Below are 19434 nucleotides of genomic sequence, written 5' to 3' on the forward strand. Positions count from 1 at the left end.
GTTCTAATCATGATAATGATGATGGTGGTAATTATCATCATCATTATCCATACTCGTAGTACATACGTTTCTTGAGCACTTCCTATAAGTTATGTGCTTAGCATTTTATATTTTGATCTCATTAATCTTCAAAATTCGATTAAATACATTTCAAAAATTCATTTTACGGATGGGAATACTGAGGTTTGGAGAGATAAAGCAGCTTGCTATGGGTAGCAGAGGTAGCAGGACACAGAACTAGGGTCAAAATCAGGCTTCTGCAGCCTCTTTTCTGGCTTCACACGATCGACCTATGCAATGGATGATGTGTGGGAGTGTTTTCTCAGGGGAGGATTGAGAATTAGAATATCACCTTTTGCATCCAAGGGAGCTAACTGCTGGCTACAGACTGTCTCACACAAAGCTCTCCCCTCTTCTCACATCTTTCTTATAGTGGTGTAATTTTAGGAATTCCTGTATCAGCATAAACACTGTCTGAAGCCCTGTGCACAGGAAACTGCAGCCCTGCAGTTTTCTTTTACTGGCCCAATGATTTTTCGAATTGATCCTTTACAAACTGAGGTGTCTGAGTCATGTGTTAGGGAAATGCCTTCCAATGAGCACAGGACCCAGCATCAAAGTGTGGCTCCGTGAATATGTGCTGAATGAGTGAATGGACCAGTGGCCTCCTGAAGAAGATGGTTTAATCTCTAGAGCAGAGAGCAGTAGAAATTTTGCTGATTACCTAAATATAATTATGTTTTCCCTATTCTTTTTTTTTTTAAGTTAGGATTGCAAATATGTATCAGATCTGTATTTCTCTGTTCGTTTGATTCCCCCATGCAATTACACTGTAATTTCATTGAAAATAACTTTTTGGATTAAATAAATACCTTTTCATGTTTGCACTTCATGAAGTAGCCATTCTTGTTTCCCCTGAAATGTCAAATTATGAGACCTCTACCTTGCCAAGAAGTTGCATTTCTGGAAAATCTGGCCTCCTGTACAGACCACACAGGGTGCCTGGAGAGCTAAATCTGTGTATTCTAAATTCTTTTCCTCAGGAATTTTAAGAAACTTTCCTTTCTGGACAGATATTTTAATAATGTCCTCATCATCTTGCTTGTCCATTAACATGGTATGTTCCCACGGGAGTGGGAAAGGAAACAAAGCAATGCTGAAGGATTCAATGTAAAGATTCAGGGAACTGGTGAAGGGGGAAAGGAAACAATGTAGAATATACCTAAGCTCTGCCTCCTTTAACTAAAAATACTTGATTCTTAGAATAGAGTGTTCTTTGATTAATTGTCATTATAGTGAATGAGATACAAGACACAAGTGTATTCTCCAGAGGCAGTTTGCGACATTCTTCTCACCATCATACTTTATATGGTTTATACCAGATACCCCTAACATTGAGAGAGCCAGCACCTCAGAGATATTTATCTGCACCTGATTCAGGAAGAAGTTACTAAGTTATTAGTCATCACCTGGTATGGAGATGCTTTATATCTAGTCTTCAGATGTAACTATTGGGGGCCTGATGTGATTTATGCAAGTTAGCAATATAGGTCCAACCCTTTAAGAAGCCTGTTTTCTTTAAAAAAAAAAAAATTGTTTCTTTTCTTAAAAAAGAAGTTGTTTTCTTAAAAAAAAAAGTCTTTTTCATCCTGCTAATGGTATTTGGTTTTGTGTTGCCTCTCCTAGGTTTGCTGGGATGGGAAACCTGCTCAAAGTCCTTACCAGGGAAATTGAAAACTATCCACATTTTTTCCTGGATTTTGAAAGTAAGTTCCAAAAATTAAAAGATATTGATGGGAACTTTTTACTTTCTTTATACCTTGTTGATGGAAAAGTTATAAAGATTTTATATGATACTTAAATCCAAATGTCATTACAAATTTCTGAGTCTTCAAAGATTATTTCATTTCTTTCTTTTCCCATTATTTAAAAAAAAAATCTAATAGAAAATATTTTTAATGCGTTCATGGCTTTCTTTGGTTTTAGAACCAATCAGCTTTCATCAGTTAGCATCAATCATCATCATGTATTTTTCTTAATTTTTATGAAACACTATATTATATTCTAGGGAAAATAGCACATGTAATGTAGTATTTTACCTATATTAATATAAAACAAATATCACTAGACATGAAAAAATTATCAAAACTAGAAAATAGGCTTATAGATTATTTTTGAGTCATCTCTATCTGTTGTTTATGTTATTTGATTATGTAAAACTACCCCAGACTTTTGAGACATACCCCTTTATCTGACAGTTGTTTCTTTTATCAAAAATTTAATTTTTTTCTAAAGTAAAATGGCTTGTGAATTATGACTGAATAAATATAGAGGGTTTTCTTCTTATCTTGTTTATTTTCTGATTGAATATATTTCCAGATGAGTGACACATTCATATTTTATCAACTAAGCTCATGTTTCCTTGTGTTCCCCTTTTTCTAAATTACAGCTCCACAGTAGCAAGCCCATTAAATGTCCCTTTCCCCAGTATTCACCCTGTGTTGCAAACTTTAATCTGCATTAAACTTTAATTTTTCAAGTAGTTATGTATATTAAAAAATAAGTTAGAATTTCCTTATAGATTAAACTTGCTAACAGAGATTTTCTAGGTAAATGCTAGAAGACCCTTTCAAGATACTGTAGAGCAAAAGGACTGTTCCCTAGATGTCTTTTTAAAATCTTTGGTAAGTCTAAGATAGCTGCATGAAAAGGAAAAGTGACCCCAAAGCTCATATGTTCTAAAAAAATATTGAATCTAGATTATATTCAATGAAGGATATTTCACTTCTGATTTAACTCATTTTGCTGCTGCTGCTGTTTGGATAGATTTGGTTACATGGGGTTGGGTTGGTTTGGCTGGGATTGGTTAAGTGGCATAGGTAGGATCAATACCAGAGTAATTTGAGACATCAAAAGGAATGGGGGTTTTTGCTGGTATAACTTTCGCAACTCCAATATACGTATCTTTGTTGTTGTTGTTGTAGTTAAAATGGAGACTTAAGAATAACTTTAAAGAATTTTACAAGATTAATGACCTATTATCTCATTCCCAGTTACCTTCCTACTTGCATGTTTAGTTGATTCCTTCCACTTCTTGTCACATGCATTTTATACTGTTGCATCCAGCATGTACAAAGTCTAAAACAGTGAAAGTAAATTACCCCATTCGCTCAAAACTTGAGGAGGCATATAAACACCTAGGGGAGTTAAATGCCTGCACTTTTTGTGAAACTCTAAATTCCACATGCACCTGCATATCCTGCTCATAAATGCCTACCGTGTTCAGTGGCCCCATTTGTCTGTGTAGCTATTCCTGGATTCTTGGCTTTCCATGCTTTTACAAAGAGTAGTGTTGAATTCTTTGTGGTCTATTTTTTTTTTTAAGATTTTATTTATTTATTCATGAGAGACAGAGGGGGGGGGGCGGTAGGGAGAAGCAGGCTCCTTGCAGGGAGCCTGACGTGGGACTAGATCCCGGGTCTCCAGGATCAGGCCCTGGACGGAAGGTGGCACTAAACCTCTGAACCGCCCCCCCCCCCCCCCGCCCCCGCCCCCGGGCTGCCCAAGTGAAGTTTAATTTTAAAAGCCTTCCAAGTGAGAAAATTATAATCTGCAGGGATTTAAAGCAGTGGTTTTCAACGGGTGTTCCTGGAGTACCAGAGCTCTGAGGTTTTGAGGGTCCCTGGCCCATTGCTGTGGCAGACAGATCGCTCTTCCTCTCTCCTCTGACCCAGCACTGTAATCTGCTCAGTCTTGTTCTTTGGATAGTTTCTTAATTTTTTTTTTTTAAAGATCACAGTGGCTAAAAAGAACATCTAAATATCTTAAAATTTGATGATAGTTTATGGTACCAAAAACCCCATTTGTAGATCTACTATAATATCTTCAACAATGTTCCTTGTGGGCTGGATTCTCCTGCCTTGTAGCACATTAAGACCAGAGCAATCATACATAAGGAAAGTATAAAACTATAAATTTACAAAAATATATATACTGTTCATTTCCCCATCAATTCTATAGAAGGTTAACATTACTTCACTGAGATTCTGGAATGATAACTAGCTGAGCTGACATCACTAGTCAGCTGGAACCCAGTTATCTGGCTTTCCTCCTCCAGAGCTCATCACAAGCAGCCTCTTAGAAGTGCGACAACCATCATCCTATTCCCAACTAGAGAGGGACATCTTAGTTATCTACAAACTAAGACATCTCATGGAAAAAATACTTTTTTTTTTTTGATGCTGAAAATCCTATTTCCTAAAGGTGGTTCTCAAAAAGCATGGTGATGGACCAGAAGGGTAGCAAAGGTAGCTGTGGTCATGATTTTTCTGAATCTGTGGATTTTAGCTCAGCACAGTAGTATGTAGAATATGGTTATGAACATCCATGTAAGCCAGGCAACATCAGGGAGACAGCTCAAAAGGACAGTCATTGGAGTCTCAGGCTGGGGTGCAGGGTAATATAGACACATTTTTTTTTTAAGATGGATTGATTGATTTGAGAGAGAGAGAAAGTGAGTGAGCACACAATCTGGGGAAGAGGCAGAGGGAGAGGGAGAAGCAGACTCCCTGCTGAGCAGGAAGCCTGATGCAGGGCTACATCCCAGGATTCCGGGATCCTGACCTGAGCTGAAGGCAGACACTTAACCGACTGAGCCACTCAGGTGCCCCTAGGCACATTTTCACGACAAAATGTGAGAGGCTTATGACCACACCGTGGCCTGGGCATAAAGAGGAAGAAAGAGCATACATCTAGTTTCAGGAAATGAAAGAAGGAATTGGAGAGTCATCTAGCAAAAGAGGGCCTTTGGAATGGGCTTAAAGAATGGGTGATTGTCCTATCGGCACTTAGGGAGAGGAGTTTTCCAACAGTGGAAGTAGGGCTAGGAATAGGAAGGGCGTGTTTGAAGACCAGCAATAGGCCCAATTTAGACCAAGCAGCGCGTATTTGCTGAAACGGAAGGCTGGCTTGGCTTAGACCACAGCAGTCGCAGAAGCTCAGGGCTAGTGGTCCTTAACTGGGGCTCGACTTCATAAATAGCTGAACTCCCTGAGGGAAAACCCAAGAGCCGACAAGAGCTTGGCCTGTGGGAACTTCAGGTATGCTCATGCTTAACAGGAGGCTGATGAGTCAGGGAATTGGGAACAGAGACTAACTACATTGAACAATAAGGAAGGAGAATGTCACACTAAACCCAGCCTCCTGAGGGCAGGGTCTGGGCGCCACTCGGGTTTGCAGCCCAGCACTTAGGCCTGTGTTGAGCATGCAGCACTGATCACAAAACTACCCTTAGTAACAGATGCTGGCCGCGTGAAGGGATGGAATAGAACAGTCTAGATCGAGGTAGTCAGGGCACACAGATAGTAAGAAAGAGGGACTATACATGGATTGGGGGGCTGCAGAACGCTCAGGATGAGTAAGGCTTAGGAAGGGACCTACAGGTTGGGCCACGAGCTGCCCAATGACTGTAGCCCCCGGAAGGACAGATTCAAGATGTATCGCTTTGTGTAATAAAGGGTGGACTGCAAAGAGTTAAGAAGAAAGCAGCGGAGGGAGGAAGGAAGGCCAAACAGCATGTAGCCACAGCTTAAATGAATTTGGCACCTCTGCTTTGAGTGTTGAATATTCTTTTTGAAGTCAGCAATGGAATATAATTGAACTGGGTCAAATAGATATAATTAAGCTGGGTCAAAATATAAGGCAAAATTAGACACATCTGTCCTAAGGTTTTCCAGTTGTGTAGATTTAATTTAAATTCTTGTCTGACCTTTGCAGTGAGTTCTACACTCTCTGCTCACATTTCTCCACAACCACTTAACATCTTTTTTATTGTTGTTGCTTTTTTTTTTATCCCACTACTTTTTTTTTTCTTTTTCTGTCTACCTCCTTGTCGTATTTCCATTTCCTCTTTGAAGGCTAGGAAGCGGAGGAGGAATAAAATGCAACCTAATCTTGCCTAAGTGATGGTTCTGGGGACAGTGTATAAGAAGATGCATGCCTGAAGGTCTGCTGATAATTGTTCAATTGAATCCACTCGTTATGGCACCCAAAGTGGGCAGCAGGCATTAGCCCTCCAGCGAAATAGTTCCAGTGATTCCCACACCGAAATGATCATTAGAAACATCTGGTGGATATAATCTTTACATAGTTGTCCGAGCCTCTCCCAAAATTCTGATTCAGTGGCCTGGTTCCAGGAATCTCCTTTTGCCCACATTTCCCAGGTGGTTCTGAAGATCAGCCAGTTTGGGAACCACATTTAGCTAATGCATCCAAGTGAAGCATTAACCCACCCGAGGGTTTGCGACAGGGGAGCTGAACCGAGCAACCTTTCAAGTTCCCAGATCCAGAGCTGAGGTCCCAGGAATAGGTCACTGAAGACTCCTTTTGGTTCTTGTTTCCCTATCTTTCCCTTGCCACACGGGCAATATAGAGTTAGCTGTAAACCAGAACTTTGTAGAGTGACCCACTTTCTCAGTCCTTTGCACATCTACTTTGGAGTAGTCTCCAAGACAGTTTTTGGCCACTATGAGTAAACATGCTGTGAACGTTTTTTGTTTTTTTTTTTTTAAGATTTTATTAATTTATTCATGAGAGACACACACTGAGAGAGGCAGAGACACTGGCAGAGGAAGAAGCAGGCTCCATGCAGGGAGCCTGATGTGGGACTCGATCCCGGGTCTCCAGGATCACGCCCTGAGCCGAAGGCAGGTGCTAAACCGCTGAGCCACCCAGGGATCCCCCTGCTGTGAACGTTCTTATACAATCTTTACGTGCATCATTTCTCTTGGAAAAATAATGACGAGTAAACTGGTTAGGTCAGTTATATGCAGCTTTTCAAGAAACTGCCAACTAGTTTACCAAATGGGATGCACTATTTTCCTTTTCTACCAGCAATCTAGAGTCCTCAGGTGTTCCATGTCATCTCCAAAATTTAATATAATCCATCTTTTTTTCCTTTTAGCTACTCTAGTGACTGGGAGATGTTTTCTCATTGTGGCTTCCATTTGCGTTTCCATGATAACTGATAATGTTGGGCACTTTTTCCTGTGCTTATTGAATATTTGCCTAGCATTTTTAGAATGTATTGTTCACTCAAGTCTTTTACCCATTTTTAATGAGGTTGTTTTTCTTTATATCACTACGTTTTAGGAGTTCCTTACTATGTTCTGGATACCCGTCATTTGTGAGATAATAGCTTGCAAATGTCTTCACTCATTCAGTGCCTTGTCTGTTTTCTGGTTTTTGCATGAACAGAAGTTTTACATTTTGATGAAGTGCAATTTATCATTGTTTTTCTTTTGTGCCAAGTGCATCCTATCTCCTCTTTAAGAAATCATGGCCCACCCCAAGGTCCTAAAGACATTCTGCTGTTTCCTTCTGGAAGTTCTAGAAATTTAAGCTTTACATTAAACCAGTGCCCAACCATGAACTAATTTTTGTTTATTTTATGAGCATGGTGTTGAGTTCATTGTTTTCATGTGTTATCCACTTGTTCCACAACAGGTAGATTGCTTGAATGCCATTATCAGAAATCAGTTAACTGTCCTATGTTTGGATTTTCTCTTCTCCCCCATTGATTTATTGATCCTTTTCACCAGTTAATACCAAACTATAACAAATAATAAGTCGTAAAGTCAAGACAAGCAAGTCCTTCAAATTTGTTGTTTGTTTGGTTTTTGTTTTTTTTTTAAGATTTTATTTATTTATTCATAGAGACAGAGAGAGAGAGAGGCAGAGACACAGGCAGAGGGAGAACCAGGCTCCATGCAGGGAGCCTGACATGGGACTCAATCCTGGGTCTCCAGGATCACACCCCAGACTGCAGGAGGCGCTAAACCGCTGCGCCATGCCACAGGGGCTGCCCTTGTTTGTTTTTAAGATTGTTTTGACTCCTCCAACTCCTTTAGTTTTCTTAATAAATTTTTATAATCATCTTTCAATTGCTATAAAATAGCCTTATAGGGATATTGATTATAATATGAAATCCAAAGATCAATTTGTGGAGAATTGACATCTAAACAATATTGATTTTTCTTACCTATGTGTATGGTATATCTATCCATTTGTTTAGATATTCTTTGATTTCACTCAGCAACGTCATATAGTTTTTAGAGGTCTTGCAGAGCTTTTAAGTATCTCATTGAGCATTTTATATTTTGACCATAACAGCTTTTTTTTGCTTATTGTTTGTATGCCATAGGTTTCCCCACCCTGTCTGTGCCTTTATCTTTGCAGTGTATTTCTTGTCAACAACATGTAGTTGGCCCTAACTTTTCCATCTAAGCTGATAATATCTACCTTCTAATTGGAGTCGTTAGCCCATTTACATTTAATTAATGTTTGTATCTGAGCCTATCTTGATGTTGAATTCTATTTGTTGTATTTGCTCTTTGTTTCTCTCTTAATGTCTTCATGCCTTTTGATAAGTAGAATAATTTTGGTATTCTCTTTGATCTTTTCTGTTGGCTTTTTAGTGCTGCCTCTTTATGCTTATTGTAGAGATTACAGTGTGCATCTTCAACTTATTATAATCGATCTTCAACATGTATTCTTCATTTCATGAAGAATCTTGTCCCAGTACACTTCCCATCACTATCCTTTCACTCTTGTGCTCTTTTATGTTATGCTTCTACATCTGCTAGAAACTCTCCCATTGCAATGTGTGGTAGTCTTTTCCTTTAAACTCTCAATGTATGTATGTGTAATTTAAATAGATCTTTTATATTTACTGACATATTTGCTGGTTCTGGTGTCCTCATTCCTTCTTATATAACTAAGTGTCTTTGGTATCATTTCACTTCCACATGAAGAACTTCCCTGCAGAGAGGACTTGGATGGCATTTTATGCTTTGATCATTATATATGCACGGTCCAGCATGGAGCGGGGCATGAAGTATAAGCTTAGAAACTTTGATTTTTTTTTTTTTTGTACTGATACTAATTCAGTAATCATATGCAGCGCACCTCCTGCATTGTAGCATCAGGCAGGAACAACAGGAATGAGGATGGGATCTTAGGGGGCAGAGAGGCATGGAGGGATGACATAGAGCACATAAATATAGGGTCATCAAGAGTCCTCTTCTTCAAGAAGTATATAATTGTACTGGGGAGAGATGTAAGCACGTTGAACAGACAATAGTACAGGTAGTACAGACACCTACAAGAGAATGGATAGCAAGTGATGGGCTAGCCAGAAAAGAAAGTACAGGTTCTAAGTCTGGGTCGAAGAAATGTTTCTTGGCAGATAGTCACTGAGAAATGATTTTCTTATAAGACAAACCCACCTTTATGAGCGCGATAGAAATACCAAGAACAGTGATTATGGGCAGGGGTGGCAGCTACCCAGGAAGGAAATTCTAAAGCCTCCAAACCATTCATTATACTCTGAGAAAGGCCCTGTATATTTTGACTTGTTAGGACTATAGTCTTCTACTTTTTGAAACAAGGCCAAGAGTCAGATTAGCCACTCATCTGGGATGATGTGGATGACACAGGCTACCTCCTGCCACTGCTGAGCTTGTCTTTCATCCCTCCCTTCTTTGGTACCCTCAACTCTGCTAAGGTTGTTCAGAGGAGGGTAGATGATCTTGGGAGAGGAAGTGGGGGAAATAAAAGATGTGTTCTGGTCACTTTACAAATGAGACAAACAAACAAAAAACATAAGAACAGACCTGGAAAACAATTAATTTATGCCAACACAGAGGTTCAGTCACATGATACTTTAAATTTCCAGTATTTTTGCTTTTTAAATACTTTTTATGTATGTCAGCATCCCATTGTGACCCTACGGATCATAGTCCCTCTAAGACCATACAGGGAGGGGGCAGGGCTCTTGTCAGTGTCCCTTCCTGTACCAAGAAGTAATCTGAGAGCCAGAGAGATGAACTGATTGGCATTGAAGTCTCATATTTTGTGAGTGGCAAAAGTGGCATTTGGACCTGAGTCTCAAAAAATCTCCATCCTTGGCATTCCTTCCTTCTCCCATGAAGTCACAGGGATCCCACTGCATGCAGTTGAAATAGATTAGCCTCCCAGCACCTCGCCACTCCCTGCTGTTCACAGTCCCTCATTTGCTTTTCCATAGGAAAGGGCTCTGGTGTAGGATGACTAACGTTCCTGTGCAAATAAATATGTCAGCCCAGTCACACTTACATTTTCCAACGGACCTTTGTAATTTTATGTGGTTTGTGGAAGCAGCTAGTATTCTGTTATAAATCATTATCACTTTATATCCCCAAATGTTAATCATAGATAATTAGTTACATTTCTTAGTTCCTCCTGAAGGGAAAGGAGTAGAGAAGTAAGGAAGTGGTGGGAAAGAAGAGCTAGGGGTATAATTTATGGCTTTGGCAAATCTTTTTGCTGTACTTTTCTTCAGTGTTTATACAACAGCTGCTGGGGTGCAGAGAGAGCTGTATATCCTATTGATGAAATGCCAGGGCTCCCTTCAAAGCCAAAGACATCTCCAAATAAATTGTGTCTTCTGCTCACATTATCTTCAGTTAATTTGTTTGATTCTCTGTCAGATTTTCCGTACAGTTCTGAATAAGTTGTGAGGAGAAGGTATGCATGCCCCCACCCTGCTTGGGAAGACAGAGTGTGTCCTTGGCTGATTTACAAAGATAAGGACACTTTGATTTGACAGCCCTACCTAGGCTTGAGCCCTGCTGCTGTGCCCTGGGGTATGTTCACCAAAGATGTTCCTTCCTGACAAACAAAGCACTCAGCCACCTCCCTCTCCATCCGCACAGTGGAATGCCAGGCATTCTGCTCTCAGTAAACATCACAGTCCTCCATGCAAAGCCTTCACCTGACCCCAGTGACACCAGAATCCTGACACTTAATATCTGTAGTCATTAGCCAGTTGAGCCAAAGGAGGATAAATAGATCCCCTGTAAACAAAAAGAATACTGCTTCACATATCTTCATTGATAAGAAGGTTATTTTTCTGTTAAAAATTCTAGGCACTTGGAATTCAGCGAATTCTTGACAATATATTCAAGGTCACGGGACACATAATACATTTTCATACTTCCCACAATAGCGAGTCCAGAAAAGGGCTTTAAATCATCGCCTGGGGAATGGCCTGGATAGTCTTGTTCCAGGGCTCTTGGGAGTATTGGTTGCTGGAATTGCCTGTGTAAATCACACTTTTTTTTTTTTTTTAACAACTTCATTGTTAGACAAGAGCATCCCAGCATGATGTAACCATTCTTCTCAATGGAGATGAAATAAGTGACAATGATTAGAATCTTAGAATGTGATTCTTAGAAGAAACATCACAGAGGGATTCATTGTCTACAACTAAAAACAAGGACTCGTGTCCATCAATAATATTATTGGTGGGAATATGTATGTGTGTGCACCTTTGACTAAAGGTCAACCTTTGTGTTAAAAATAGAAAGACAAAACCCATACCTTGGAGTTCCTGTTCACTTAGCAAGTGCTTTAGGGGGTTGCCAATAGGTTAAATATCAACCTACCTTTTCAATAACTAATTTTTCAAGGAGTTTCTCTTTGACATCTGAAGACACAGTACATTTTTAAAACATGGCTACCAACTGAATTTGAATACGGATAATAACAAAAGCAAAGACCCCAAAGCCTCTCAAAGGGATAGTCCAGAAAGCAAGTTATAGATAACAGCCTTAGCATTGGAATAGTCAACAGAAGTACAGTTTTTCACTCAACACATCTCCTAATAATGTGCTAACCACACTGAAGAGACATTGAAGCTGTATATTAATGATGGATGATCTAAAAACACCAGTGTTAATGAATGTGTGAGTAGCCAATTTGATTATAGATAAATATACGTATATAAAAGCAATAACAGTGAGAGAGTAAACAGTAGAGAAACCATTGGGAAGAAGAGACAAAGGAGAGGATCCAGAAGTAACAGGATCTTCATTTCTTTCACTGCTTCCCAACAACCGCATCCTCTACCACCTGGTCAATGTCCTCTTTTATTTATTGAGTCATGACATATCTATTGAGTGTCTCCAATGGTAGGACATATGGAGGTATTGAGGAAAAGAATATAGACTGTCTCCAAAGATCTCCAAATTCAAAGACAAGCAGAAAGATCATCCATCATAAAACATAGTGTGAGAAGTAAATCATTCATTCAGGGATTTTATTCATCAGATCTTTCTTGAGCATATACTATGTGCCAGGCATCACACTAGGCCTGGAGATTTCAGGTCACATGAAACAAAATAAAGCCAGAGTCCTGCAGCCTAACAGATCAGATTCTCATCAATTAGTCTTGGCTGCCTGATCACATTGCTGGAGGATCAAAGTAGAATGAATCATGAATTTCCATAGGGATATGAGCCAATGCCAAATGTCACTTAGGGTTACACAGTCCTTTTTATACTTGGAAAACAAAACAAAACAAAACAAAACAGACAGATTAGAGCTTCTCCCAGTCAGTAATCTCCATCTTGGAAGTTGACCCTACTTGTGACTTGAGCTCCCAGAAGGCAGGGACCACATGCTCCCAGCACCAAAGGCCTAGTCATTAGCTGGATGAGGAAGTGACTTCAGTTCCATGACAGGGGAGGGAGAAAAAAAACGGGGGGGGGGGGGGGGGGGCACCCAATAAGACTAACAAATTCTGGAAGAAAATGAGCCAGCACATTTCTAAGTCGGGATGAAAAAGGAATGATGGATTGGATTTATCCGATCCCACCCCACCCCTGCTAAATGGGGCCATATGAAAAACATTTTTAACAAGACACCAGGACATCTGCCAAAAGAAACATTTTCCCAGAGAGGAAGGCTGGGAGTGGGGATCCTGTTTCACAGATCACTGCCGTGCTGGGAGAGGGTTCCTGTCTTATGAAAGGGCTTCCCCACAGCCCCAGCTCTGAGGGAGAAGGAACACCACTCATGTCACTTGTCCAGCTCTTTGTGGTCACATCAATGTCAGGGTTGAGTCATATCATAAAGTGTCACTTCACCTGGAATAGAGAGCGATGCTTGCCCATCTACAGCCAGTACCACCTTTTGGCCATTCTATTGGTAACAGTCTTCCTTTTGAAGCACTTAAGAAAGGCTTCTATTTTTAAAAACTGACTGAAATTCTTCTCCTTTTGTGTTAATCACCAGAATATTGGGTTTTTGTGTTTGTTTAGGCCTCTTCTTCCAGCCACTTCACTGTAATTCTGTTTTGTCTAAAACTTACCAGTGGTGACTTGCTCAGATGGAGCCATTGTGACAGCCAAGATCAGAAGACTTCCTTTTCTGGTCTCCAAGTGTCTTCTTCTTTGCATACTACTTTATAATTACATTCAAAGAGGCTAACCTCCCGGAAGCTTGGTCATAGCCTCTTTTTTCTTTCTTCTTTCCTCCTCTTCAAGTATCTCTCTATAGGAAATGGCCATTTTAGCTTATGATTTTTCAGTGCATTCATCAAAGGAGGATTTGAGGGAATGAGCTTTTTCTATTTCTTTGTTTTCTAGGACCTTCGTGTTGCATTTCTGCCACATAATCTCTTCCCAGACTTTGTTCTTACTCAGAAATTTCCCTGGAAGACTGTTCACTGAAATGCTCTCCTCAGTTACAGTCTTCCTAACTTACAAGGTTTTAAAGGTTTCTGTTTAGAACACCCATATCACCTTGAGAAAAGTTTGGGAAAGCAGGAAAGGTTAGGGCTATAAAGTAATTAATAGCATACATAACAATGTACCTGAGAGTTTTCCAGAAACAGTGGAAAGGTTGAAAAGGATAAAAGAGTAACCTAGCCTCCCAAGCTAGATGCTGTACTGTAACCTGGTGGGTCTCTGTCATGGTCCTCATGCTACGCTCACTCCCTTGGGCCTTCCAGCTAGCTCAAGTTCATCCCGTATCTTGAGTGATTTCCACTCCTCCCAGAACACATTCATATTTTCCTTCTGAGTTCTGTCCCTTCTCCTTCCCACCCTGATATCCATCTCACTCCTAGAAGGCAGAGTTTGCAAAACACCTGGATAGTCTATGAGGGCCTATGATTTTTCTTTCTAAAGAGAATTACCGTATGCCGATGAGCTTCATCCTTCATTTCCCAGGCAACTCTACCAATTTCTTAGGTCCTAGCAGGACATATAATAAAATGGTCTAAAAATGGGCATCACTTCTCAGGGGTCTGGCCTCAGATTAAGCTTAAGTCCAGCAGAGGTAACTGAAGCAAAGCAGCCACATCTGGCTCCTCCCTCACTCTGACACTCAGCCCTTTTGAAAGCCCACTCAGCACGGTCAGCACCTCACTTCAATGTCACCTGTCTCCTGAATTCTGTCTTTCATACTCTCAGTAAATCATTACCTTCTTCAGGTAGGTAGCAACCCTTTGTGCTCCCTCCAAGACTAGTCAAACTAGGTTTTGATCTGGGGACATAAGTGGAGTCTGCTGAGAGAATTCACTACCTTAGGACTTGGATTTTTGAACATGAATTTTTAGGAGATGACCTCTATAGCCCTTCTCCATTAGCAGTGTTTTTGTTTTGGATGGAGATTGATTTCCTTATTAGCCCGGGCAAATAACCTATTTTATATATATTGGGAGATAAAACCCAATCTTTACCACCATTCGACTTCTACCCACTAACCTTCACAAAATACTCATGGGTACAAGAACAGATACTGGCCACAGGAATGCAGCATAAAAGTGGGAATTCGGAGCTAAGGGGATGCTTCCGTGGCTGTTAGAATATGTTCTTCATTTGTGTAAACCTGAATGTGTCACTTATTTTTGTGGGTAGAATTTACAGTCAAGATCCAAAATGAGCAGTACAAGTGTCTTTAAAAGGAACCTCCTGTTGGGGGCGCCTGGCTGGCTGAGTCAGTAGAGCATGCAACTCTTGGTCTTGAGGTCATCAGTTCAAGCCCCCACATTGGGTATAGAGCTTACTAAAGGAAATTAATTAGTTAATTAACTAATTGAACCTCCTGCAATTCTTGAGTTCACAGTGGATGATAAATCTCAGTGCTTTCTCCATATCATTGTGTTCCAGAAGGATACATCTCTGTCCCAGCTCTGAAGGATTACCTAATATTTTAAGCTTCTTTGTTTCTATGGAAATTCTAGAAGAGGGGCTGTTTTTCCCATCTAAACCCAGATTCACAGATTTTTAGTCCTAACAGAACTATTCAGTAACTCTTCCTCTTAAATGTGGCCCCTGAAGACAATATTTATTCCGTCTATCACCCAGTTAACCACTTAGCACGTAAGTGTGCAAAAAGTATGTTCTACACAAATAAACAAGGTGCCCGCAATGATCCCAACATGCCTTGGTGTAACGTGTGCAGAGAGATGGACAACTGTCTTGAACAGAGTCATGGGCAGAAGTTGTGTTAGTTTCCTTTTCTAGCAGCTCATTACATTAAAGAGTAAAGACCAGGGATCCCTGGGTGGCTCAGCGGTTTAGCACCTGCCTTTGACCCAGGGTGTGATCTTGGAGTCGTGGGATCGAGTCTCACGTCGGGCTCCCGGCATGGAGCCTACTTCTCCCTCTGCCTGTGTCTCTGCCTCTCTCTCTCTCTATGTCTATCATGAATAAATAAAAATAAAATCTTAAAAAAAAAAAAGAGTAAAGACCAAACCTACAGGAATCAAACAGGACTGCCTAGCTGGTGGAACTGAACGCCGATCTTCTTCCCAAGCCGTTTGTAAACACAAGCCCTCTGTGTCTTTTGGTTTCCCTTCTGCTCAGATGCGCAGCCCACAGAAGGAGAGAGGGAAATCTGGAACCAGATCAGCGCCGTCCTCCAGGATTCTGAGAGCATCCTCGCAGACCTGCAGGCTTACAAGGGCGCGGGGCCAGAGATCCGAGATGTATGCCAATGATAACACTGAGCTGACAAGACCCTCGGACGAGAAGGGAAACCCACACACGCACACACACCCAGCAAGATTAAGTAATAGCCCTAGTATTTCCTAGTGTACGAGGAAGAACAAGGAGGGTAATGTGGTTTTTACAAAAGTATGAATGGCCCCCTTTATTCTAGTACGTTAATCTGAGTACACGGCACTGTAGACCGTGTAAGATATTAGCCATTCTCCTCTCAGTCATACCTTTGCTAGCAGAGGATTGACGTTTAAGCAATCAATTCATCAGCATGTTACTTCATGTAAGGGAAACATACATATAAAGTCTCTGGACAACAGTTGAAATATAAGTCGCAAGGAAAAAAAGAAGAAATATAAATCATGAGATCTGGGTCTGCACAGATTTCCCAGCATCTTGTAATAATTGTGTCAGGCCCCAAAGTATCACAAATGACAGCTGTAAGCTAGCTTGCTTTAAGTAGCCTGCAGGTCTCCTTCTTGAAATGGCTTGAGTTTAAAAAAATAAATCCCTGAAAAAAAACCCACCAAAACAAAACAAAACAAAACAAAACAAAACAAAAAAAGATTGTCAGCCTGGCTTTTAAGACTTCATAATGCCTTAAAGGCAAGAAACTTCACACTCCTTTTATTTGACATAATTAGTTTTGTGGAAGTATCAACACATACACACATACCTTACTGCCAGTGCCACCATCTTTCTGGGAAAAAAAATCCCACTAACGTAATCCTTCAGCTGCTGAAACCCAGACAAAACATCATTTTGAAGAAAGTGACAGCCTCTTGAGAGGTAGTCTTTCTACTTAGGGGTCACCATTAATTTAGGTGATGTAGGTAACATCACAGAACAGAAGGCGTGTGACACACATTATAGACAAAGGAAGACATCTGTAGGATCTGCACTGTCTAATGAGCACTGGCTCTACTTCAGTAGAATCAAAATGTGATGGAGGAAGGCTAAATGGCTTCCAATTAGATTTGCAATTTTTTTTTTTTTTTTTGCATTTAAAATAAGAGAAACAAGATGCTGCAGGATCTAATTGTAGGGGCACTTGGACTAGGTTCAAGGGCTCAAATCTCCATTCTAAGCAAGCATCTTGGAGGACAGTCCAGGGAACACATGTCACTTTAACAGCACACTAGCAAAGTATACTAGGAATTGTATTTTCTTAAAACAAAATCCTTTCTCAATCTTAAGGCATTTTGATGGGGTACTTTTTGCCTCTTTTTAAACAGACGATTGTTTCATGTTTTGGTAGGCGATTCAAAATCCCAACGACATTCAGCTTCAAGAAAAAGCTTGGAACGCGGTGTGTCCTCTGGTCGTGAGGCTAAAGAGATTTTATGAATTTTCCATAAGGCTAGGTGAGTATGTGTTTATAGTTTTCATCCTGTGTGTGAGTTTCTGTTACGGGGTTTGTGACAGGATTAGGAAGAACTAGCTCAGTGCACTGGGGAATGGTCTACATCCATCGGGAGTGTCTTTGGAGAGGCCAATCATGGACAGAAACACCTGTCATTTTCACTTCCTTAAATTCATCTCAGCGTTGCTTCCCCTGCAGTTATCCACACATCGAGAGTGTCTTTACTGGTGGGTGTCCCTCCGGTCTTGTTCTCAGCCAAGTCTCACCGGTAACAGTTCTGTGGGCTGATCACATTTCTGAATGACAGAGAAGTTGAAACAAACAGGTTACTTGCTAACTGAAAAAGGACTTGATTTGCTGGAGACATGTGATAAATTTAATATAGTAAAATACAGGAAAAACAAACGTTCTAAAGACAGACCTGCTTTTAAGCTTTAAAAACACCCGTACAGGTACAGGATGGCTTTGCAGAAACGAAAGTAAAGTCTGGCTAACAATAGCACCTATATGACATAACCACTCCTCCAAGTGTAAAGCTATATGGGGTTTCATTAATTATTATATTTGGGATGAGGATAGTCATGTTCTACTTTACTTTTGCTGTAAACAAATGCCACATTTTAAGAGTTCAAAGAGAAATTGAAACAGTTTGGGAGGATAATAGTCATGGTGTTGAGACAGCTTGAAGCTAAGACCCAAAGGGAATGGTTGAATGAACTGAAACAGCTTTTCAAGGAAAGAGAGCTTCTGAAGACTCTCAGATAGTTTCTTCTCTGTTTCCTTCTTTTCTCTTTCTTCAAAGTGTATATTTTGACCCAATGAACTGAAATCCTCATGAGCCAGATATTTAACAGAACGACAAAGATCCACCTGTCACAGCAGACCAAGGTAGAACAGGCTACCTTAGAAGGCAGTACATTCCCGTAAATGGAAAAGATAAGAGATATCCTTGTAAGGATGCTGTAAAAGACAATTAAGGGACTGTAGATCAAGTGCCAGCAAACTTGTCTGCAAAGACCAGATAATAAACATTTTAGGCTTCTGAGCCAAAAATATTTGTTGCATCGACTCCACTCTGCCACTGTAGCTCATTAGTAGCCATTGTTAATACATTAAGGAATGGAAATAAAGTGGGGCTATGTTTTAATAAAACTGTATTTGCAAAACTTGACCATCTGCCAGGTTTGGTCTGTGTTCCATAGTTTGCCAACCCCTGCTATGGAGCATTGCTTAAATGAGTCAATATTGTTAGTAATATGTTGAAGGGAAAACTGGAGGGAATGTATAGAGATAGACAAGAGGGAGTGATGAGACCATTTCAAGGGCAGTAACAGAGGTCGATATGGCAGTGGGTTGCAGAAAAGTACTGCTGGGTTAGGTTAGAGAGTAGGTGCCGTGAGGAGCTGGAAAGGGACCCAAAGTCTCTCTGGGCAGTGCAAATTATCTAACCCGTGTGTTCCAGGTCACCTCTTCTCCTCCTCTGTCATCAGTGACTGTCTCATGCACAGAACCCAAAAACATGTATCTGTGGTTTCCAAACAGTGGTAGGAGTTGGCACTACAGAACACTGAGAGTTGAATTGAGCTTTGAGAGACACAGAAAAGACTGTGTGGCCCTGGGGGCCTCCCACAGTGGGGTGCCAGGGGCAGCCCGTTTGGGCCTGGGCTCCTTTCTCTTATCCACACACATCACCCTATACACAGTTATGGGAAAAGACATGGAAAAGCTAGATCCAAGCAGGTTTATCTCTGAGAATGTCAACTGGGCCTAAGAACTGTGCTTTCTTCTGAAAGATCTCCATGGGCCACCTCAAATATATATTTATCACTTTGACTTTCAGAAAAAGCTCTTCAGAGTTTATTAGAATCTCTGACCTGTCCACCCTACACGCCAACCCAACACCTGGAGCGGGAGCAAGCCTTGGCAAAGGAGTTTGCGGAAATTCTTCATTTTACCCTTCGATTTGATGAACTGAAGGTTAGACCACATATGCTACAACAGTGTAACAGACTTGTCCTGAGCACCTACTGTGTGCCAGCACTCTGCTCATGCTGTGGGGCGGGGATTAGATGGGTAAGAGGTAGCTCCTTCCCTACGGAGACAGATAATGTGGTGAGAATTTGCATCCCTAAGAGTAAAACTGATTTAGGATGGTGGCTTGTGCATGGAAATTCAAAATCTGCCAAATGCAGTAAAAGAAAACCTTTTCAAGTATCTGTCCTGATTAAGAACAAGTATCCTTTC

General features: G+C 40.6%; 1 protein-coding gene across 12 annotated transcripts in view; it reads left to right on the forward strand.

The window, feature by feature from the left end:
* Positions 1-19434, forward strand: part of CYRIA (CYFIP related Rac1 interactor A) — a 103452-nt gene that overhangs the window by 72475 nt on the left and 11543 nt on the right. For all 12 annotated transcript variants that reach the window (XM_072767669.1, XM_072767674.1, XM_072767670.1 and 9 more), the window contains 4 exons: positions 1687-1766; positions 15693-15814; positions 17086-17191; positions 19031-19167. In XM_072767669.1, coding sequence (XP_072623770.1) covers positions 1697-1766; positions 15693-15814; positions 17086-17191; positions 19031-19167 — 435 coding nt within the window. In that variant the 5' untranslated portion in view covers positions 1687-1696. The remainder of the gene's footprint in view (positions 1-1686; positions 1767-15692; positions 15815-17085; positions 17192-19030; positions 19168-19434) is intronic.

Source organism: Vulpes vulpes, chromosome 8, assembly GCF_048418805.1.
Source record: "Vulpes vulpes isolate BD-2025 chromosome 8, VulVul3, whole genome shotgun sequence".
In the NCBI taxonomy this organism is placed as follows: domain Eukaryota; kingdom Metazoa; phylum Chordata; class Mammalia; order Carnivora; family Canidae; genus Vulpes; species Vulpes vulpes.